At 35.8% G+C, this 24443-nt stretch overlaps 2 protein-coding genes across 6 annotated transcripts; one reads left to right on the forward strand and one right to left on the reverse strand.

Moving 5' to 3' along the window:
- Positions 1-2156: 2156 nt before the first annotated feature.
- On the forward strand, positions 2157-14618 carry LOC108610365 (alpha-tocopherol transfer protein-like). Of its 3 annotated transcripts, none has more exons than XM_018002425.2 (8): positions 2157-2574; positions 12959-13160; positions 13220-13311; positions 13381-13534; positions 13597-13722; positions 13804-13982; positions 14065-14215; positions 14277-14618. In XM_018002425.2, the coding sequence occupies exons 2-8, from the start codon at positions 12974-12976 to the stop codon at positions 14324-14326; spliced, it is 939 nt and encodes a 312-aa protein (XP_017857914.1). In that variant the 5' UTR covers positions 2157-2574; positions 12959-12973; the 3' UTR covers positions 14327-14618. The 3 variants fall into 3 exon arrangements, with proteins under 3 accessions (XP_017857914.1, XP_089319588.1, XP_017857915.1); XM_089463462.1 differs by lacking the exon at positions 2157-2574 and adding an exon at positions 9150-9305; XM_018002426.2 differs by lacking the exon at positions 2157-2574 and adding an exon at positions 9918-10166.
- A 545-nt stretch (positions 14619-15163) lies between these two features.
- Positions 15164-22887, reverse strand: santa-maria (scavenger receptor acting in neural tissue and majority of rhodopsin is absent). Of its 3 annotated transcripts, none has more exons than XM_018002423.2 (5): positions 22655-22887; positions 17782-17988; positions 17304-17609; positions 16725-17244; positions 15164-16202 (listed from the first exon to the last, which is right to left on the reverse strand). In XM_018002423.2, exons 2-5 carry the CDS (start codon positions 17920-17922, stop codon positions 15472-15474), a joined length of 1698 nt encoding a protein of 565 aa, XP_017857912.1. In that variant the 5' UTR covers positions 17923-17988; positions 22655-22887; the 3' UTR covers positions 15164-15471. The 3 variants fall into 3 exon arrangements, with proteins under 3 accessions (XP_017857912.1, XP_089319587.1, XP_089319586.1); XM_089463461.1 differs by having other exon boundaries at positions 22589-22887; XM_089463460.1 differs by lacking the exon at positions 22655-22887 and having other exon boundaries at positions 17782-18262.
- Positions 22888-24443: the final 1556 nt, after the last annotated feature.

Below are 24443 nucleotides of genomic sequence, written 5' to 3' on the forward strand. Positions count from 1 at the left end.
TCTGCATCTGGATGACATAATAAGTAGTTTCACGAAATAAAAGTTCACTTTTTAAATAGTTTATCTAAAATGCCAATCAGCGATTGCAAAAAATCCTCTTGGACGTGTGAGCATAACAATTTCGGCGAATGAATGTACAATTCAAGTACATGTACATATATATACAGGAGTATGTATATTTATTTTTGCGTTATCTTATGCGATACGCTAATCAAGTTACTTACTTGCTTTTTGATAACTGCCAAATAAATATGCGTGTATTACAACAAAGCAGACTACTCGGTGTTTCTCATAAATTGTACTTTCAACTTTTATTTCTGTTTCTTATCTTTTAGTCAGGAATTTGATGGAACGATATTATTTATTTCTGCACTCTCTCACTCTCTCTCTTTTTAATGTTATTAATATTTTTATTTTCATTTGTTTAGTTATAAGAGATAAAATAAATGTTTATTGTAAAAAAAAAAAAACGGTATTTCATAAGAAATGCAAACTATGTTTGCTCATATCTTGGCCAAATTATATTTGGGCTTTGAACAAAATTTCAATAAACAATTTTTTCAATAAGCTATGAATACAAAAATATATATTGATGAATTTAAAACATTATTAAAAAACCAATGGAAATATAAATATTTGTAAGTAAAATTAGTATTTTGACGGAATTGTGTAGTTAACAATTTGGAGCTTAACCTTAACAAGGTCAAACAGATGAACTGTCGCAGTAATCAGAAACCTTTTTGCTTGACAAATTCATACATGAAATAAAACTATGCTAAGGTCGGTCACGTAAAATTTACATAAAAATTAAATTTTATATGCATACTGCAATGATTTATTAGCTTAAATTGTGGCGTGCTATAATTTTACAAAGATCTGTTGAGCATGATATGTAGACAGTGCGTATGCGTAATATAATGCAAATTATGAAAAATTTCCGGACATTTTTCTGCAATTATCGTTTACATAGTTTGATTCGTAATCAATCAACAAGCCATTAGGTCTATCTTTATGATTTAATTTCTGTGAACATTTATTGTTTTTGTTTTTTTCAAATATTTTTATGGCAACAACAATTTAGATAAGTGGCAAGTTAAAAGCTAGCTGATAAACAGTTTAAAATATAAGCAATTTAGTATATGTATTTTAACTTTTTGCCATTATTGCATAATTGAAAAATTGCAAACTTGCAAAAGTGAAGAATAAAAGCGTTGAACTTCAACCAAATGCCCCTGGGGCAAGCCATTGAAAGTGAAGAAAGGTAAGAATTTCATATATTTTAATGCCGTACTAAGCAGCCAGGTGTATGACACAGCCCCTCTACTGTCAACTTCACTTATCAGCAATTACCAAAACTGGTTTGGACTCGCCAAAGTCCACGGTAGATGCCCCCCCGTGGTAGCTGAAGTTTATTGAATGATTTAACACGGCCGATACCCGATAGCCGATAGCGCCTTATGGCTTGGCCAACGAATAATTGCGCCGAGTTTATTGTTTTTATTAGCGAACCAACAAAATAAAAGCAAAGCCAAGCAAACGCGAAGCAAAGGCAAACCAAGCCAAACAAGTAAAGTAAAACCTTAAATAAAGTACTCCTTCGTTTGTATAACATATATAAAGGTAATTTTAAATGCTTTATCTGAAATTTCATTCTTATGTATTGAACTAATAATTGTATTAATTTTTTAAACTTAAATTTAGAATAATAATTATAATAATATGTCGTATTCCATTTAAATATAAATAAATAAAAAAGATAAAGTTTAATTTTATTAATTATATTTATGATAAATATACAATAAATATTTTATTTTTATAAAAAAGTACGATTTAAATAAATTTATTTTTGCTTCCCACGCAATACAAATTAATTTTCAAATGTTAAAAGCTGCAACCGCAGAAAATACAAAAAAATACTGCTAAGCTTAGCTAAAGCAAACCGAAACCCAGACACAAGCAAAAAGCCCTCAGCCAAACTTAAAAAAGCTTGCGCATATTTGTACTTGAAGGCAAAGCTTTGCCTTGAACAAGTTGGCAGCGCCGCACAGAGAGCGCACAATCAAGCAGGCGAAGCTTTTTATCGTCATTATCGAAGTATCGCAGCTGCTGTTGTTGCTGTTGTTGTTGTATGTATCTCTTGTTGTGTTTTCTGCTGCTGCTTGCTTCTTTTACATATTTTGCCAAGCTTGAGTTGGCCCGTTAATTAATTTCATAAGCTCGCTCGCAAGCTCCCAACTCAGAGTCGTTTTAGCCGCGCTACCAATTGGACGTCAATTGTCGCGCTCGCGTTCTTAGCATATCCCAACTATTGCCACTTTGCCTTTTCGCCGTCTCGCCATCTCGCCGCCTCGCCGCGTCCTGCCCATAAACATTACAAGCCGAAGCCTTTGTACACACTGCTCGTGTGTGTGTATGTGAGTGAGTGTCAGTGTGTGTGCTTCGTGCGTCTATTGAGCTTGCAAAATCTTTGTAAAGTGAAACGTGAAATCACTTTTTTTGGCCCATTGCCAATTTTGTTTCATTTTTATTTTTGATATTCAAGTGAAACAGTGTGAATTTTAAACCATTGTTGCGGTAAGTTACGCTCAGGTCACTTTTCGACTACCAGTACTCCATAATGTTGCTGTTGTTTCTACTGTTTCGGTTGTTGTTGTTGTTAGTTAGTTATGCGCATGTGCGGCAGCGTTGACACACTTTCTGCCTTCGCCTGCAGCAACAGGCAGCCACAGAAAGTCCGGCCTGGCATTCAAGTGCCGCTCGAACGGATTGGCAATAAAAACAATTACCACTTGGCTGCTGCTGTTGCCTGCCGCCTGCAGCATTTCGTCAGCGATTCAATCTAGCCGCCTATAGATAATCAGCACCATCAGCTGCTGCTTTGGGCTTCCATTTACCCGTAATGAATTTACATAAATACATAAAATACCTTTAAGGTCTTAATCTCACGATAAATCGATAACACTTTGCATAACTACACTTAACTAAAGGGTGGTAAAATGTAATTAAAAGAATGTAATCGCCGATTTGGCCTTGAAGGTGAAGTTTTAATTGAAAGTTGAAATTTAATGAGAAGATTTTTTTTTTTTTTTTTGTATTTTCTTTATTTATAAAATATGTCGACTGTATGCATAAGCGGCTAGACTAGTTGAATCGTATATGGGCCTCTTAGGAGTGGCTCCAGGAATGTGCTGGCTGTGACCGTTTTAATGTATTGTTTTTGGTCAAGAATGTGATTCAAATTATTTTCTCTATTTTTTGGACTATGTTAAATAAGTTAACTAAAATAGTTATCAAAAATTAATAAGATGTTTGAGACTTTCGGTATTAATGTCGTCCAAAAGTACCAATAACAACAAAAGGACTGAGCACACCTCGTATTCTCATTTATATTCTTTTTTTTTTTTTTTTTTATATGTAGTCGGATTAAAGTTCAGCAACTCAGGTCCAATTGCCTGTTCTTTATTTATAAACTGCGAACTTTCTTCGTAACTTGAAAGGTGTTTTGCTCAAACTTAGGATATACATGTGGATGGGATTTAACTGAACTGATTTGTTGCTATCCGACTATTGTTTTAATCTTGCGAATATGTATATTATATATACCTTTCAAGGTTATACCTTTATAAACACTGCACCTTACCCAAGCATTAATATATATTTTCTTTAAACTAATATATTTTTAAAATGATGTTACAAAAAGGTAAAAGCTGTAAGTAAGCAGTTGTTCTTGTAATTGTTTCGCCTGTATATACTTTTAGAGCCAAAGTACAAGTCATTAAAATTATTTCCAGATTTTAAATTTATTTTTTGCAATTTAAGTTGGCGAAATTGCCTGAGAAAGTTTATAACTAAGGGAGGAACTTTAACCCATGAAAACCGTAATGAAGAGGTGGTTATTTGTCGAGTGTGTTTTTTATAATTTTAGTTAAATTAGCCAAGTGAACGTAGGTCAATAGGACTCATTGAGTAGTCTCTGACTCTTTGAACCTGCAGCTTAATAGACAGTAAAAAGACTTAGCAGAAAGAGAGGAATTGTATCTGTATCTGTATCTGTGTCTGTATCTGTATCTGTATCTGTATCTGTATTTGTATCTGTATCTGTATCTGTATCTGTATCTGTATCTGTATCTGTATCTGTATCTGTATCTGTATCTGTATCTGTATCTGTATCTGTATCTGTATCTGTATCTGTATCTGTATCTGTATCTGTATCTGTATCTGTATCTGTATCTGTATCTGTATCTGTATCTGTATCTGTATCTGTATCTGTATCTGTATCTGTATCTGCATCTGCATGCTTATCTAAATTTAAATTTGTAGCTGTATCCGTATCTGTCGCTGTCTGTTTATATTCTCTGATGTATCATATACATATCAACGAAGTTGAGCTCATTGTTATTGTAGCATATGTTCAATGGGCATTAGCTTTGAGTTGTCCCTTTGTCAGTGTGTTAATTGAAGGTTGTTGAGCCCGCTACGCATGGCGTTTGATTGCATATAATTTGCAGTTTGCCCGAGTATTCGCATTTGCAATGGTACGATATACGAATATACCTTCTGTGCTATTGCTGATTCATGGGATTCGCGTACGTTGGCCTTATAAATATATTATGCCAGTCAAATGGTCAAGCATTTGTGCTAATGACACCAAAACGTTTCGATCATACACTGAGACTCTAGCCGATTCCAATTGTGCTTCAATTTGTATTTGTCTTAACAATTTTAGGCTCTTTCAATAAAATATCAACTGCTGAAATTCAATGGCCTTGATGACTCGACGACTTTGTATGCCGAATAAGCCAAGATGCAGTCAGTTTCTGAGGAGCATAATAAAAGTCTGTAAAATAAAACTGAAAAACCAGTTAAACATCTTTAACAGTCGCTAAGATTTCAGCTGTGTACATGTGTTCCACCAACTGCCTATGTATTTAGCCTAAACATTTGAATTGACAAGTGTGGGCTGCAAAAAGACACAAAACATAAAAATCAACCAAAGCCGTTATTGAATTAGTTTTTGTTAATTTTTTTTTTTGGTATTTGCTTATATGCGAATCACAGATTCGCGTGTGTCAATCCGTTCTTGAACTGAAAGCAAATATAATACATAGTATATATAATGATATATGCATATGTCGTTACCAATGATTGGCATCGAAACCGGCTTTACTTGGTTCTAGAGCTCGGTTTCTTGGCCGGCAAAATATTTAAAGTTTTCGATATAACGTTTGTATGCAAATATTTAAGCAATTTTAAGTGACAGCTACTTGAGACTAGTTTTAGAGTGATTGCAAATTTTTAAGTGAAAAAATCAGAGTTATTCGGTCAAATTTTTTACGGAAATGAACATTTGGTAAGCAGGAGATATAGAGTGTAAGAGCTACTGATATAGATAGAAAGAAAGAATGAAATGCTGTACATATATATATGTTGTATATTATTCTTTGATTTAAAGACCCTGTTAATAGTTAAAAGCTTCTGTTAATATCAGTTAACATGTTATATATCTAAATTAGGATGACTTGCATTAATCTTGCCATCCATCTAATGTATTTGCAACGTCAGCATGAGCTGGGCTTAATGTTCTTTTTTGAGCGCGTCGAAAGCTTCTGAAAATTAGCTGAAAAATAAATATTTTAGATTTAATATATATAACAAACACCGAGCTCCCATGGTCAAATTTTTGTTATTGCTGTCAAAACAGTTTGCTCTAACCTTGTTATTTTTTATTTTTCGTACGTGATAATTTTATGAAGACTGTTTTTAATTCTTTTATTGGATTAATTCTTGGAAATTTTTAGAAAATTATAAAGTTCACATGATTGGTATATATTATATTATCATTAATTATTTTCTAATAATTGAATACTGGGCATTTCCTTTCTACTACTCAAGTAAAAAGTCTTTGTCTGAAAGTCAAAAAAACGAATTTGAATAATATTGTTAATTACACAAAGTCGACTTGTGAATTTGATGAGATCATGCCAATATTATATAAGAACTCTATAAATTTTGGATACGAAATTGATTAAAAAATCAAATAAACAAAGTAATGAAAGAAATGATATAAAGATAAATATTTAAATAGTATAATAATATAATAAATATAATTTTCCATTTTTTTTGCATTACTCTAGATAATAGCGAATTCAGAAATATATTAAAAGCTGACATGTCTATTGGCTGAGAACAATATTTGAATTATATAGAACAGGCATCGATTGAAAAACAATTATTAACAAGTAAGAAAGCTCCAGTCGAGACTGCTCGACTAGGAGATACCCTGAACCCTCTAAGCTGATATTCTAATCATTCTGCACTTCTTTTATGCACACATACATACAGATGCATCCACACGCACGCATAAGCCTGCGCTCTGCTAACTGCGCAGTAAGCAGCGACTGCGCTTAGGCTGCGCTGCAGTGTGGGCAATATTATGAGAATTTATTTGTCGAATAATTTCTCTTGTAAACATATGATCTTAATGAAACTTTCAGAGGGTAATCATATGGTAAATATGTGTGTACATTCCAAAGCACAAGTCTCTAGTACTTGAAATGCGTTTTTTACAAATTGGGGGAGAAGGGGGCGTGGTATCCAAAATCTGTAAATTACAAAATCTTTGTATCGATTAACTTTATATACAACACAAATTTGAAGACTCCAGACCTAAAAATGTTCAAATTAGGCTAAAAAAACAAAATCAATTTTTCGATTATTCTCGATAAAAAAGTTATCGGACGATTTATCGAAAAAATAAAGCAAACTCGTATTGCGTATGGTACACACGAGTATGCATGCCAAATTTTAGCTCTCTAGCTCTTATAACTTCTGAGATCGACGCACTCATACGGACGGACGGACGGACGGACGGACGGACGGACGGACGGACGGACGGACGGACGGACGGACGGACGGACGGACGGACAGACGGACAGGGCTATATCGACTCAGCTCGTCACGCTGATCAAGAATATATATACTTTGTGGGGTCTGCCACGCCTCCTTCTGCCCGTTACATACTTTTTCACAAAACCATTATACCCTGATTTCCCATTTTCAATGGGTTCAGGGTATAAAAAGAATTCTATAGCTTAAGATTAGAAGAATAATAAAATATGAAGTATTCATATAATCTATACAATAACAAATTCATATTGCTCATCATGAATTGTTATGTTATATAGTCTTATATGTAAACAAATACGATTTTGTCATTTCGCTTTATCTTGTTGTTATATCGGATACTGCAAGCGCATTCAAAGTTCAGCTGGGGATAAAACCCAACATATAATGAGCTCAATTTGCATTTAGCACTGTCATTTCTGCCCGAAGGTAATTGTGAGTAATTGCTGGAAGTGCTAAGTTCAGTGGACAACAAGTAGAAATGGTTTACTCGGGCGTCAATGACTGCATAATACTTGTTTTCTACTGAGAGCCTGTTGAATCGTATTTAGTATAGGATTGATCAGCAAGTATGCAATAGAATAATATGAAAAGAATAAATTAATTAATAAAGTATACAGTAGAACTCTGGCTTCAAAAATATGCAAGAGGCATAAACGTATAATGATTTGATCAATAGAGGAGATCAAGAATAAGCCAAACTCTAACTCTCCAATCTAGTTCACGTCTCTCGACAGAGTATTTCCTGATCTGCCACACCGCTAGACGGCGCATTAGAATTGCTATAAGACCAGCCCACCAAAGAGTATATAATACAAATTTCAAGTCTGTATTTAAAAAAACAAAAAAAAAAAACATACTCTTTTGACTTCCTAAACGAGTATAAATACGATCTGTGTGTTATATTTCTAATGTGTCTACATACATACAGACAGCCATCAATACAGGTTATTCTACTTGGCTGTCATCAGAATCTTTAGTTTACAGTATTACGAAATTGTTTTCACGACTCTTGCAATTAGCTCGTTACCAGTTTGTGAATAGTCATTATAAAGGCGGAGCTCGTGCAGTTCTCAGACGAAGCACAACGAAGAGAGAGACTACAACTCGGACTACGTATATATGTATCTATAAGCTATGCTGAAGCTTATTTATTATTGTCAAGTCATTGGCAAGTGTATGTGAATATTTTTTCACTTTTTCACTTTTTGTTTCTTTTTTGCTGGTTAGAAAACAGTTACTCTTATGAGGTCTATAAAATCTGTGTACAAAAACAGTAATTTGCATTTAATGGTTGGCTGCCTGATCAATTCGAGTGATTGACCGGATTTATTTATGCGTGTCACGCTATATCTATATCTATATCTAAATATATGTATATTTATTTTCTTTTTCCCTATGACTTGAGTGCAGTTCGTAATTTTATGGGCATTTTCAAGCAGATCGTGACATATTAAAATGCCATTTTCTGTTTTTATGGGTTTTCTAGCATTAATCAAGCAACTACTGAATTTAACTTTCTATCGGGGCTTAAGGGCTTTAGTATGCTTAGAAGATAATCGCTTGAACAATTGCACCTACAATCTAAAGATTATGCACACATGACATATATATTTGTATGTTATGTACGCAACCGATTAAGTATACAATTTGTGTATGTATACGCATTTAAATACCCTCTGGAAACTACGATAATAACAGTTGACTAGAGATGGGTGCGTGAATCAGCGTGAGCGTGTTGTGTACGTCCATGAAACCAGACTCAACTTCATTGCCATTTCAATTTACCAAAAAAAAAAAAAAAAAAAAAAAAAAAAAAAATGTAATTTTGTTGTAGTCATATATGATTTAATTTGCACCTTTATTTACATGCCTTTCTTTTGGGTTCGTGTAGTTAACAAATTATAGTAGCTGTTGCTTGCTTTTAGTGCATTCAAGGCCAACTGTTGTTGGTAAGACACCAACATGAATGACTATTACATTGCAAAATTCGCCAAATACTTTTAGTGGCAGTCTCTAAAGTTAGCTCTTCAATAGGTTGTGGTTATATGTAACTTTAGGAGTAACTTATGGGCTTAACATCATGGTTGAGTAAGCGAAATGAAGTATATATAGCATATACAGAAAAAGAATGAATGACTTTGAATGTATGAGTGCATTTGCATAAAGAATGGTGCTGATTGACATTTTTTGAATTAAAAAAATGTTCATTATATTGTGTTACTAAATTAATTTGTATACAACTTTTAGGCTTTGCTTTATATGTTTGCATTTTATTGTATGTTTAAATTTTATAAAAATACAAGCGCCCTCATAATAGCAATATACGCAAACCGAACTTTGAATCGAAGAAATATATATGAGACTAAATGCAAAATTTGGAAGGTCTAGCTGGAAAAAATGTAAGAGATCTGATTTAATAAACATTGATACAAGAAGAGTTAGCGGATATTTTAAATAAATTCATTATGCTTGTGCTATAGAAAGACTTCAAAAAGGTCTCTAACAGATGCTAATTAAGAAAAAGTCTCGCTACTAGGGGAGCCATGCAGAGAAGAGCTTCAAATCTCAAGGTCGAATTTGTTTATAAATAATAACAGGCTTTATTGATTTAGCTCGTCATTCTTATTATTATAAATTTTCTGAGCTAAACCACGTCTTATTCTGCCTGTCATGTGCATTTTAACAAACATATTAATTGCGCATTTTCCATGTGTTCAGGGTATAATTATAAAAATGATAGAGTTTTCCATGTTTTCCCCATTGCAACTATTTATTAGTTAGCTTAGGATTTCTAATTGATTTAATTAAAATCGATCAATGTGGAAATAAACAAGTTCTCGTTTAATTGTGGATTATATTTGAATACCATAAATAAATTTGCTTAAGAATGCAACCTGTTTCAATGGATTTGAGCTTCACACACTCGCACACATCTCTAATTTCTTTTATGACTTTTGCATTCGGCTTTGTTGCTTTGGACTGGAGCGCATAAATCTCTGTGTGTGTATATTTAAAGAAAAGAGTAACCGATACCAGTTATCAGCATACAAATAATGCCCAATAATTGCCAGTTAGCTCGCGACTACTGAGTGATTAAACGAATATTGATAGACAGCCAGCCAGCCAGCCAGCCGGTCAGCTAGTTGCTTATATTCACTTGCAGTTTTATACAAACTTTAGTCCAGACAGTTTCCGAGTTGCCGTCGACAGTGATACGTCTCATTTGCTCTGCAGCTCAACAAGAAATTATAGCAAGCAAGGTCAGTGATAATTGCAACAGGAATATACTGCATAAATTTGTCGCAAAGGCTTAAATTATTCGCTTTATTGACGTACAGAAATGTCGAGTAATTTGAGTCGTTAAGTATAAATAAAGTAAGCTGATTACCTGTAGACCTTGACTGAGAGTGGTTTTATTATTTATTTGTTTATCTCAGTCAGCGAAAAGAGAACTGTACTTAAAATATATTTAGCCCAGCCTTGAGCGGGACGAATCGGACTGAATGCCAAAGGGCGAGCGAACTTTCAGTCTTTAAAAGTATACTGAAGGGCGATTGGCTATATGGGTTGTTTATAAGGATTCGATAAACAAGTTAACGACAGACTTAATAAGAATGTAGTTTCGATACAAAAAGAATAACAACTCTTTAATCTGCATAACAAAAGAAATAAAATACTAAAAGTGTTAATTAAAAAGTGAATTCAATAAGTGATTTTATATATAATTTTATATGTTCAATGTTATATTGTATATTCTTTGACTTTCATAGTCATAGTCTCCTTCCTTGTTAACTATTAGCACCTTTGTTATCTGTTTCTTTGTGCAAAACTGTCTCATAAACTTTTTTTTTTTGTAAACCTTGATGCTCTGTTAGCAGCGGCTTCTTTTCATCGAACGATATGCACAGGGAAGTCGAATAAAATTTAATGTTTTTATCTGATATGCCATAGAAATGTTTTGTTTAGGAACGCTTTGTTTATGCATCGATCGAAAGCAGACAATAAATAACAAAATCTATTGCGAAATATATTGAAATACAGGTTTTATAACCAGCTGGAACAATGACTCAACAGGAGTTTATTTTTGCTGTCAAATTAAAATTGTTATCTATCAGAATATATACGAGATTTACTTAACGCAACTTATGACAAGCTTTCGCTGTATATCTACATTCTATATTGTATATATATTTCTGTATTTCAAAAACTTTCTTGTTAATAACTCACTTATGCGCTCATCATAATCAAAATATTTTGACAGCTTAATACCTGCAAATCGGTTCGCCCTTTATATCATTGACGATCAATTTGATTTTTCATAGCGGGGCATCATTAAACTTAATTTTGTTGCCAAGCTTCTGTAATTTACGTGACACTTTGCATGCGGCTAATTGGTAAACACATTTCTGTCACGATCCGCGACTCAAATTAGCTGCACGCTGCATTACTGTCTTAGCTTTGTGTATTTTAGCCTGTTTTTATGTTTAAGTGTTTAAATTTACTTTGCTTTACATTGTTGTGCAGAAGGTCTGTAGTCAAATTTATGCGCATAAATTTATGGACTGTTGAACTCGCATCAAAGTAAACTCAAATACAAAGCCTATAAATAGAAAAGACAGAGAGTAAAGGAGAGAGTAAGAGACCGAGAGACAAACGGAAATACAAAAAAAAATAAAACTTGAATTACACAAATTTTCAATTTTTTGAGTGTACGAACTGCACACGTTGCCTGAGTGGTTAACCACAAACGCAAATATCAGCGGTTTCTATAGATTTCAATCATTGTTCAAATTGAATAGTGAAGCGGCTTCAGCTGTGCTATGGCCTTGACTTTTACCTTGAAAATGTCGCATTCAAATGGATATACTAATTGCTCTATTGGCCGAGTCGTAAAACGGCTTTTCGATCACTTTGATGGGCGCCTTCTCACTCACACACATAAACACACACATACTCTCTCTCTCTCTCTCTGTATATTTGAGTTTTGCTCGCTGTTACTCTCCTTTTTTTGCGCTCTGCTTTGGGTCAAGTGTGGAGCATAAGTCGCTACGTCATGCTCTGTCAAGTTTGAGCCGCTTTTTCATTTTGTTAAACAGGCCGTTGCCAAGTCTTCTACGTGTAGCCCAAAATAACTGAAACATAAAGTCAGCAAAAATGTTTTGTATGCAAATCGAAGCTTGAATACTCTATACAAACATTAAATGCGGAAGTTAGTGAAGCAGCAGAAATGAGAGTTGAGCTTGGCTTGATAAGACTTCATTGCATAAAATCTATGTACATATATAGAATTATACATATACATACATATATCTAGACTATAGATTGTCCATGGAAAATATATATAAAACAGCTCGTTCTTGAACAAAGAATAAATGAAGAATAGTATTCATGCTTATATAAATTACAATTTTTATCTCAATTTTTATATATACTTCTTGCAGAAATTCTTGTATTATAATTCACTCTTAAATATATCTAAGATTTCTTTAAATTCTTGTATAACTTTTTAAATTGTTATATTTTTTTTTTTTTTAACATTTATACTATATTTCCATATATAGGCATAATAAGTCGAATTAAGAATTAATATTTATAGCCTATGTCAGCAAATTATTTCGGAACAGTTTCAGATGCACTGTAGATAAAGCTAATGAAACCTTTGCATGCAACTACTACAGTGATAGCCAAACTTCATTGCATATGTTAAGCACCTCTGCTGCTAGTGTGTTAATGAAAACCTTAGTGATTCTTCGACGTGCGACGTGTGTCTAGTGACGTTGTGTGACCAGTTTTGGTAACGTTGTCTATTTGCCGCCCTAGCGTCCCCGGCCGCTGTTTTCGGTGTCTGTGTTGGTGTGTATTTTTTTGTTTTACGGCAACGTCTTCCGTTGTGGGCTTGTTAATGAAGATCAGCATTGAGTCATGTTTTTTCGAGCATTGGGCCAAGGCATTGAACCGCTACGAAGGGGCGGAAATAACCCAGTTGCGGCGATAGCTCTACGGCTACAAAAATCATCGACTATACCAAATTAATTTTTATTCTCGTTCGCAGCACCAACTAGTCAAGATGGGCAAAGCGGAATGCATTAGCTACGATGACAACCATGTGCCATACATTGATCTGGGCAGTGCGCGGATACGCATGGAAAAGGAGCAGGCGCCCGACTGGGCTCTCCAGAAGGCACAAGACGAGCTGCGCGAGCTGCCCGGCATTAAAGAGCAGGCCATCAAGGAGCTGAGAGAGCTGATACAAAGTGATTAGATAAGATAAGCATGGGAGTAGTTGCAGTTTATTTACCTTCACGATTCACAGATGAGAAGCACCTGACCTTGCCGCTGGATGATGAGTATATGATGATGTTTTTGCGTCCTTGCCATTATTATCCCGAGAGTGCGTTGAAGAGAGTAAGTTTGCAATTATTATATACATATATAAATATTTGTTTTATAATTATTATTTTTCATTTTCGACAGCTTAAGAACTTTTACAATATGAAATCCAAGTATGGCATCGCCTGTGAGAACATTGTGCCATCGAAGCTGAAGAATGTGTTTGAGGGCGAGATCTTAAATCTGTTGCCCAATCGAGATCAGCATGGTCGTCGGATACTCGTGCTGGAAGCGGGCAGTAAGTATATAGCATGAGACAGATATATGTGGATAAGGGCTGAACTCTCTTTACTCTTCCAGAAAAATGGAAACCATCGAAGGTGCCGCTTGTGGATCTGTTTCGTGGCATACAGCTCACCGTGCTGGGCTCCATGGTGGAGCCGCTTTCACAAATCTGTGGTGCCGTTGTCATAATTGATATGGAAGGTAATAAAGCGCGAGTTTATTGTGTTAACGGCACTCTGGTTAACGACCCATTAACACATTTTAATGCCTCTATTGCTGCAGGTCTACCTTTGAGCCACATAACACAGTTCACGCCATCGTTTGCCGCCATGCTGTTGGATTACGTTCAGGAGTGCATATGCATGCGCCTGAAGGCCGTTCACATTGTGAACAATTCGTACATCTTTAATATGCTCTTTGCCATATTCAAGCCCTTCATTCGCGAGAAGCTGCGCAAGCGCGTAAGTTTCAGATTTATATATTTGTATATAATTTATTTCAATTAAATATATTTTAAATTATCTGCTTCTCTCTGTAATGCAGATCTTCTTCCATGGCAAGGACTGGAAGGCGTTAACGTCGCACATTGATGCCAGTGCTTTGCCACCCAAGTATGGAGGCACTGCCACATGGGAGCTGCCGCCCGGCCCGCTGCTCGGCGAGTTCTTTGACTGCTACTCGAAGGACTATGAACGTAAATACCCACTCTAAAAATATTCTACAGCTCACAAATATAACATTTTCTCTTTTCACAGAGGCCGACAGCTATGGCTATGATGAGGGCTACAAGATGTCAAAGAAATAATTTAAATATCTCTGTCATACCTCATTTTTGTTTGTATCGTATTTTATATCAATAAGTTGGGTCATTTGTGATATTGCAAATATTGTTGTACTTTTGTAATTTGTAGTTATTTTCTCTAGAGTATTCAAACAGAACATCGGACGCCTAAATAGGGTTTGTTTTTGCTAAGGTTTATTGTACTATATAGCTTAAGTATCTGTCTTATGTGCATATGTATGTATGTTTGTATACGTTTATTCTAATGATTGCTGAAGTTGACGTAATAAAAATCAAAATTTTGTTACCCATTAAACAGACCATAATTATTATAATTATTAAAACGATTTTTGAATATCATTTCCATCGAACGATTTTTATGCTTGAGAAGGCAATCCTACAGTTTGGGGGCTACTGTGGCACTTGCAAGCAGTACGAAGCTTGGAATTAAATTTGCTTGAGCAGTTCGCAAGCAAAAGCAGTGCATTTTGTAAGCAGTGTTTTGCAACAAATTTTAATTGAGCTTGGCTACAGTTTTAAATTCATAGATCAAAGCTCTCTGCAAGCAATGTAAAGTTAAGCAACAGGTTTTATAAGCAATGTACACAGCAGTTTTAATTTCAGTTACAGTTTGAGTATTTAATATTAAAAAATAAATATTGGCTTTAACAAATAGCCTATATTTATTTTTATGGCTCCAACAAATGGCCATTATTATTATTATTATTATTTTTTTTTTAACCAGTTTTATTTTATAAATTCAATGAAATATGATTTTATTATACAGTAAATTGATATTTATTCATTGTTTTTTGTATTATTACCGCTAATACAAATTATATGAAAAATCACACATGTATATTTTTGTATATGCATATAAAATCTTTAATTTAATCAGCTTTAACATTTTAAAATTTTTGGTCATCTTCATTACCCTAAAATTTCAAATACCAACATAAACTTATTAATATATGTTATATGTATATAGAGTATTCGTAAGATATGATTTCAATAATTTCTTCTCCCAGCTATATAATCTTTGGCATTGCCAGCTATGAATGTATTCCGGAGTCGGAAGGTGTATATATATTAAATTTTTTTTTTCCTGAACTAATTGACTATAAACTATTTAAAGCACTAGGACGGCTAGTTGTTCCAGTTGAATTGCTTTAGTCCTGTTTGCTGTCCGTGCCCTTGTTTATGGCTGTGACTTCATTGTCACCGGTCTGTGACTTGGTTATCACTACGGCGGGCTTGATATCCCGTTCGAGCAACGGTGAGCTGTCTGGTGATTCTCCAGCACTTTTCTCGCACACCAACGTGGAGGCCTTGGACTTGAGCTCCTCGGCGCTGGAGAACTGAGAGCGACTCTTGTACTGGCCGTTGCTCTTCTGCTGCGTCTTCACGTCGTACTGACGCGACTGGCACCAGCTGAGCAGCTGCTGCATGGGCATCCAGAGCAGCAGAATGAGACCGACAGCCAGGCAGATGCCGGCAAAGATTTGGCCAGCCAACAGCAGCACGGGCAACAGCTTGAGCTGATCGGCCAGCTCGGGTGTAATTGTGACCTTCTGCTCGAACCAGATGAGTGGAAAGAAAATGCGTGGAATGTCTGTATACAATTGAATACCGTCGATGGGCTCGACGAGCATGTTGACCTGAAAACGCGCCGCCACCTCGAGCGGAATGCCTGTGCTCGGCTCCACGACCATGTAGAACTCGTGCTGCTCCTTATCCGGCTGCAGTCCCTCCACCTGCTCCACATAGTACGGATCGGCATTGTAGAAATGCGGATAGGACATGAATACAGGTGAGCCGAAGCGACAGGAACTGATGTTCATCACACCAGAGGGCACGCATTCTCCGCCACAGAAGCAAAGATTCTCGGGATAAAGTGTGCCTGGAAGAGAAGAGTTTAATATGGAACTAGAAATATATATGAATTGAACAAATTTAATAAATATAATTCATTTAACATTTATGCTTTCAAAAACTACTAAATTTTTCTGGCTTTAGGGCATGTATCAGTCGAGCATTGTCAGCGTAAGCCTTCTTGTAAAAGTTATTTGATATCTGAGTTGTATTATCTACTCATTCATTGGAAAATCATTTTTTCATGGATCTCTGTCTGGCTCTATTGAAGCAGAAGATTTGTAATTGTTGGAAATTCGTGAGCAGATTCATCTGCCTCGATCATTTAGATGGATTTAACTCATGTTTAACGTGAATACTATTCATTACATAAAATCTATAGATTATGAATTTTAATTGTAGAGTGTAGACAAATTATATGGCAACCGAGGCATTTGGCTAAAATTGATATGCAAATCACCAGACAGACAGACATTAGTACGTGGAAATTTTCCCATAAGCTGCCCTTCTATGAGTATATATACCCAAGTTTCCCTTAGCTCATGCTTACCATTGTCAACGGAGCGCTCGCCGCCAGAGAACTTGTAGCCCTGCAACCCCTCGATCTCCACCGTCTCCACATAGTCCAATGGCAGGGTGCGGCACATGTCCGGCGTGAAGAGGCCAACACTGCCGCCGGGTTGCAGCTGCTGTGGCTGAAACTCGCCGGCCGAGCCATTGGTCATGCCGCAATATGAATCAAAGAAGCCCGTGTGCGTATTATAGTTCCAGGAGTGCATCTGACCCAGCTGGGCCAGATTGTCGGCGCCAGTGTAGACGTTGAAGACGCCCGTTAGATCGGCGCTGCCGTTGCGCGTGTAGAACCAGCCAAACTTGTCGAAGGGCACCTTCACCTCATCGCCGAAGATGGGCATGGCCATGGCCACATCGATCATGGAATCGCTGTAGCCAGTGAAGAGCATCTCATCGACCGTTTTCGTCACCGACATCTCCTGGCCATACAGCTTCAGGCCCACATCGACCATGCCCCGCTTCACGGCGTTCCACTGCTTGGCCGTGGCTGCCGCTGACTGCAAGAGTTCATGGAGTGTTGGACAAGATTGATATGAGCAGGGGTCGGCATACTTACCAGAGCCACTGCATTCAGCGTGGTGATCTCATCGTCCAGACTGCCCGCACTGCCGGCCGCATCGAAATAGTAGAAGCTGCGCCGGCGATAGGTAACCGAGCTGTTTGCCGGATGCCAGCTGATGTTGACCTTGTCGGGCTTATCGATGAAGCGATATGGGCCGAGCTGCTGCAGTATGGGCTTGCTGCTCAGATTGCCAAACTCCTCGGGATTGGTCCAGTTGTACAGATAGATGTCCAGGTGCAGCTCCATCGGTGGCGTCTTCCAGTTCTCATAGACACGTGTGTCGGGCGCGAGCGCCATTTCCTGTACAAAGATCAAATCCCAATTGCCATTAATTAAAGAATCTCAACAAGTGTGCCTCAATTGAGGCGGCTTGTTTGAGCCACCTGCTCGACGCGACTCGTCTCGTCCCGTCTCTGATTTGGCTTTTGATTGGCGTTAAGCGATTGCAGCTGCACGCATCACGTCGCCTTACCTTATGCTTGATCCAATTGAATATATCTTCCCAGAACATGCCGCACATAATTCCAAAGAGTCCAAGGCAAAATCCAAAGATGCCAATGAACAGGCCGCGGTTGCTCTTCTGCCGCCACATGGCGCTGTTCTGTGTAGGCATGGCTGACGTCGCTCTGCTGCTTTCCGCTGCTCCAGTAGTCAAAAGTGTCTCAATGCTATTATTAGCCTAAAACGTGAAGCCATAGAAAATTGGGAAATTTCATCACGTGAAAAAAGCAAATAAGAAATAGGCTAAGCACTAGTTCTACTTCTTGGCCAGACTTTAATTTTGTTGTATGCTGAAGTCGTTAATGAGGTCGAGTCGGCTTGAGCAACTGTTGCAGAGTGATTTGTTTGATAAGAGAAATTTTAAATGTTTCCTTTAAGTGTTAAAAATGGTTATGAAGCACTGATTTAGTTTGCTGACTGTAAATGAAAAGTTTCGAATTTTCTTCACAAGTTTATATTTAAAAGTTTTTGACAAAAAACTCTTGAATTTAAATTTAAAACACTTACAACTCTGATTAATTTTTTTTTGTGTATATTTATTTTATGCGCTGAATGTGTAAAATCCAATTATAGTACCTTAACAACACAATTAGATTATTTGATTAAATATATTTAGTTTGCTTTTAATTTGTATTTGTTAAAACATGAGTTTTACAATCAAATTATATGACTAATATATTGCATACTTTAGGGAATGATTCAACGGGCATTATTAGAATGGGGAATCTTAGAAAATGTAAATAATTAATTTGTGTTTAGATTAAGTTGTCATAAATGTTGGCCGATAGTAAACAAATATAAAAAACTAATATTTTACATTAAAAAAAAAATACGTATGTAAAATAGTATAGTACGAAATCTATTTTAATTAGTTAATTTGCTTAAACTTTCACGATAGAAAGACGAAGCTGCATTTAACTAACGTCCATATATGATTATAAAATCATAAAAAAAAATATTTAATTTAACTATAATATATTTTATTTCTGAAACTAAATCTAGCTAAAGCTGATCACCATCATTAATTAAAGATTCTACAAATAATTTAATTAAAATACAATAGATTTTATTCCTGCAACTAAACTTGGCCAAAGTTGTTCACACTTATTACTGGCCTTACCTGTTTTAAATAAAATACATTATAACACGAAAATTGCATATCAGTAAGTAAATAAATATTTTAAGTAGGCGGGCGAGTGAGCTGACTGTGTGTCCAACAATTGAGTGGATTTTGCTAATAGCTGTGCAATAATAATGACAACACGTGAGTAACTTGTTTACACCCAGCCAAAGTAAATAATCGGGCATTTGTATTCATAATTATTGCGATGGTGTGTGTAGCTGTCATATCAGTGTTGATAATTGCGAAGACTACACATGCAAGCCGGCATATATAGAAATATACATATATGTATATATATAATCTTTTTTCATATTTTTATAATCGATGTGACTTGATACGTATGCGTAATGTATGTACGTATACTTAATGTATCTGTAAACTTTTTGAATTACAATTGCCGTTGCTGTTTACAGCTACCACAAACGATATACGTGTGGGTTTGTTTGAATAGAAAGCAATTGATATGCGGACCACAGCGTCATCAAACGGCGTGAATCAATTGGGCGGCTGTCATTGATAAGCGTACTTTGAACCCGATAAGCAGCGGCGGTAACTGAAGACAGCCGGCGTGCAAATCCCGGAAATGCAAACGAAATTACATTTCACACTGCAATCTTATCGCTGGGTCACAGGTCCACAAGCCATATTTCCTTCCAAATTCACACGTAACGTGTCACGTTCAATTTGTTCAGATATATTTCTATATATGTATATAAATATATACTAATATATACATATATGGCGTGGCTCTATGCATGTGTTTGAATGGTCGCTCGGCTCTGTGATATTTTGCCATAATTGAGTCTATCAATTGACCCCGATGTGAGCTATGGTTGGGTCTTTGACACTTACCGTTCTGCCGTACCCAACGACTGTATATAAAAGAAAAACTCGCATATCTACATAAAGAGAGCAGCAACGCGTTGATGAATGCATTCATATTGTTATGAAAAAAAGAAAAAAAAAAAAAAAAACAAAAAAAAAAAAGACAACTACTTGCCGGCAATTCGTATAAACTTTTACTCTATTCTAATGGGTATTGTATAGCTGACATGAGCTTTGCTACCAGAGCAGATTGAGCTATATCAATGCCTATATACGAACATATGTCTATAAGAGAAAGTTTATTCGGGAGGAATTCTCATAAATTTGTTCAAAAAAATATAAAAAATTATTATTTTATTTATTTTTTATAAACTATCAAATTGAGAAGTAGATCCGTTGCATCTAGTCTTCATAATATTATAATTGATTTCAAAAGAAATACAAATACAAACTTCTAAAATGATTTTTACAGTAGACTGCCTAAAATAGAGTATCTGATCTTCGACGTGTTGCAAATTGTTCATTTTGATTGACAATTACTTAGTTATATTTATCAGGAATAATATGAATGCTTTTTAAGTGTGCGAATATATTTTTTAATATAATAAATTTAGTAGAGTAGTATATATTGTATACAATCTCTACATTTTGGAGAGAGCATTTAACGTGTACTTTTAATGTGAATTTAACTTAATTGAAATCAAGATCAACGCTCAAAACATAAAATGACATGCATGCCATGGTACCCATATATATCTCTATATATGGGGCCAGATGTTGACTAAATTTTATGAAAAGAGTCGAAGCCTTTGCATGGAATAATTGCTTTCAATTAGGTTCGTTTTTTCTTTTTCTGTCTCTTCTTCTTCTTTTACTGAGTGGCGATTCGCGCTCTGCGGCAAGCATCAAGCATTTTTTTTCATTATTAAATTAAGCATGTGATATTCCACTTTAATAATAAATCCAAATCGTTAAACGACAATGTGATTCGGGTGTGAAAGAAATGAGTTGTAAATGCCAACAAATTGTTCTCGAAAAAAAGTAGAGCTCGAGTTAACATTTGTGATCTTTGCATGCAAGGGAACTGCAGCAATCGTATTCAATATATAAAACTATGGACTATAGACAAGGATCTCGCTAGTGCATTTAGTGAAATTGCTACAAATGGAGCGGATATTATTCTATAATTTCTATAATTTATTTGCTTTGCTCAGTGCTCTCTCTCTCTCTCTCTCTCCCCGTCTCTCCCCGTCTCTTCCCCCTCTCAGTATATGAAAAGTATGAACATGTTAAATGAAATGAAACTAATTTCACGTGCAAGTCCCAAGCTGCCCAGCGCTGATATCTACAGATCTACTGGCATTACTTTGTTGTGTATTTTTAACAGTTACATGTGTACTGGAAATGAATGAATTATTTATTTAATTGCTCTGTTGATCAACAGCGTTTAAAATAACAAACTTGGCGCAGTTTTAAATCAACTGCTGCTTGATTAATATTTATAGTATATAAATTAATCAAAAAGTGAATTGGGGATATAACTTAAAATATTTAAGGGATCATAAATCATAAAATTCTTTAAGAAAGAGCAGTATTAGTTCCAGTCAAAATAGGGTTTTAATTTTTTTTTTTTTTTGTTCCCCAAGGGATTACATCTGCTAACTATAAATATTTTTGTTTCAAGCTTGAATCGTTTAGAATTTTGATTAGTAAATAAAATTATAATAAGCATAGCTAAGCAATTGCAATGTTTTGTATATAGTATACACATATAGACCTTTAGTTTGTAATTAAAGCAAGAGAGTTAATCACGCTAGTTAATTATTTAATTGAGCTACGTCAGTGAAAATTATTTACATTTCCATTGAACAAAATAAAATTAATGTGAGAGCTGAGAACTTCTAGCCACAAATACACGTGAATATTTTATAAACAAATGGAAACCAGATATGCTCAGATATGCGAGTATATATATATATATATTTCTATTTGTATAATCAGACAGTGAGAAGTGTTATAAGTGCAGCCCAGTCTAAAATGATTCCTATTCAGATATTAATATTATCGACAGCCCGACTGAGATTCGAATACAGAGCTGACCGCAAACATGGCATTGTGGCATAGACTTGACTTTTTTGTGGCAACAACGCAATTTGCAATTTATTGCTATGATTGCAAGAACCACATAAGTATGTAGACAAATAGATATTTACTATATCTTTGCACTTGCTTCCCACTAGAGTGAGATATAGATACAAATGCCGCCTTCTCTCGCCTCTTCAGAGATGTCAGCGTGCATTGCTTCCTGACCTATACAATTGAATTTGTTCGTATTTTTAGCAGTCACTAAATGTTCATTAAACGCAACAGCTCCGACTGCTCCGAGCGCTCTCTAAATATTTATTTACTCTATTACATTTCCGTTTTCTTTTGGCTCGTGTGACGAACAGCGATTAGCAAAGCGCTCAAGTGTGTTGACAATGTTCATTTAATTGGCGTTTAATTAGCTGAATCATAGACAAGTTACAAATAGTTGTTAATTTCTTTAACAGTCGAGCTGAATCAGAACCAACATTTGCCTAAAGTAAAGTTAAAGTTTGTACTTTTACTCTTGGATTTGCCATTGTTTGTCTGGGCCTATCGGCAACTAGATTAACAGCTCAAGTACTTAGTACTTGTGTGTGTGTGTGTGTGTGTGTGTGTGTGCGTGTACCTATAAGCGTGGCCATTGTCCATTGTTTGTAATCTTGAAAAGTCTGTGTGCGATTAAACAATAAGCATTTTTTTCTTTTCAATACTTATTCTTGACTTATTATGATTTTCCATTTACCTATGGAAATCAGCTGTTACTTTTGTTCGAAATCTTTTGATTTCTGTTTGCTTTACGGTAACTCACTTTTGCAGCTTGTCCACACGCTCTAAGGCTCTGAGGATGCGCGAGCAGCGCTTGCGACACGCGACAAAAGCCGAACGAATCAAATCGGACTGTGAAAAGCGAATGCGAGCGCGAGTGCTAAATAAATTGCGCTTGTGTACCGTTACTCGCCAATGCTCGATTACGACTGTGCGCGGCCCTCTCTAGCGGACGGGCAACTAACGGGGCTGGCGTTGGCGCTGCCTCGACTTTGGCTACGGCGTTTCTGTTCTTACTATAAGTAGCTGGGGACGGGCGGCTGCTGCCGCCGCTGTTGCTGCGGATGAATATTTGCCGCTATGCATACATACATAATTGTGGCGGTGTGTGTGTGCGAGTGTGTGGGTGTGCTTGTGCTCTAGCGTTAATTTGCGCTTCACTTATTTCTATATGATTGTCATTGAAATTTGAATTGAAATGCATTAAATATCAAGTCAGTGGCTCTGAAACTGCAATGTATGAGCAATCGTATGAGTGCCACTCAAACTGTAGTTTGAAGCTTGAGTCTCTGTGAGTCAGGCATAGCAAAGCAGTGCACTTTAGACTGTGGATAATTATTTATTTATTTTCATCCGCCGTATTTTGAAATATGCAAGAAAATTGCAAATTATTCTTTAGATGAGCGCAGCTTGGCTGTGGCCTAATTCTATATTTATTTTGATATACATGCATTTTTAAGTACATTAAAAATCACAATCATTTTTGCTGGGCAATCTGGAGCAATTGTAGAAGGCGTTATCAAGCGAACGCCCCAAACGCATTCACTTCACAAGCGTATATGTATATATTTGACTCTCCTCGTATACAAAATCCAGCTGCTATATGTGTTGAGGGCATTTCATTTTTGACGGCTGTACATATGTATGTGGAAAAGTAAACAAATCATTAAAATCGAATGGTACTGATAACAAATTGTTCAGGTCTTATCAATGCGGCTAATCATTCTGATTAGAAATATATATATATAAATATGCATGTATTCGCATTTACATACAAGTATGCATGCATGTATGTGTATGTATTTATTACGTTTCGAATGTAACTAGTCCGTTGGTTTGGGCAAACGCAAATATTTCTTGACAATTGAGCAAAGCCATTCAATAGACTTAACATAAAATTGTCACCTACTGAGGCAATAAAACAATCAAATGTCGTTACACTAGTTGAGTTCGCTTATTGGATTATGCGGCTAGTGCGCGGTGACCAAATGTCGTGTCTATGCGGATTACTGGTACCACTGATTAGTGACGGATGGCGCCTAAGCCGAGCGCTGTCCGTCTGCGATTATGCTAGGCTGTGGCAATTAGTTCACACTCGCCTTTTCAGCGAACTGTGAACGACAAGCCGCTGAAATTAGGACAATACTGCGCGTCTCTTTTGCTCTTTTAACGGTTGCAGTTCGTGTTTTGAAAAGGTTGCTGCGTTGTTTAATGATGTGTATGGTTCACTGCTTGATTTGCACTGCTTGTTGCTGTTTGAGCAAAGCTTTTATATGTGCTGGCAACGCCTTGAACGAGAGCTCGTTATGTTTTAAGCGTGTTGAATTGAAAAACACGGAAAATACATATATGCAAAAAATTTAAATAAATTAATGAAATATTATAATTTAATTTAATTTAATTTTTTTTAATTCATATACTACAAGTTACATTAAAAATCTGCCTGCAAATATATGTATATAATAGAATGAACAGCATGAGGTTTAAAGTTTTAATGTCTTGTTAAGCACTTTAATATAATAATAATTCTCATGATTCGCTTATTAGTTACG

The sequence above is a fragment of the Drosophila arizonae genome, chromosome 3, assembly GCF_054131065.1.
Source record: "Drosophila arizonae isolate 15081-1271.41 chromosome 3, UAZ_ARI_1.0, whole genome shotgun sequence".
NCBI classification, from domain to species: Eukaryota; Metazoa; Arthropoda; class Insecta; order Diptera; family Drosophilidae; genus Drosophila; species Drosophila arizonae.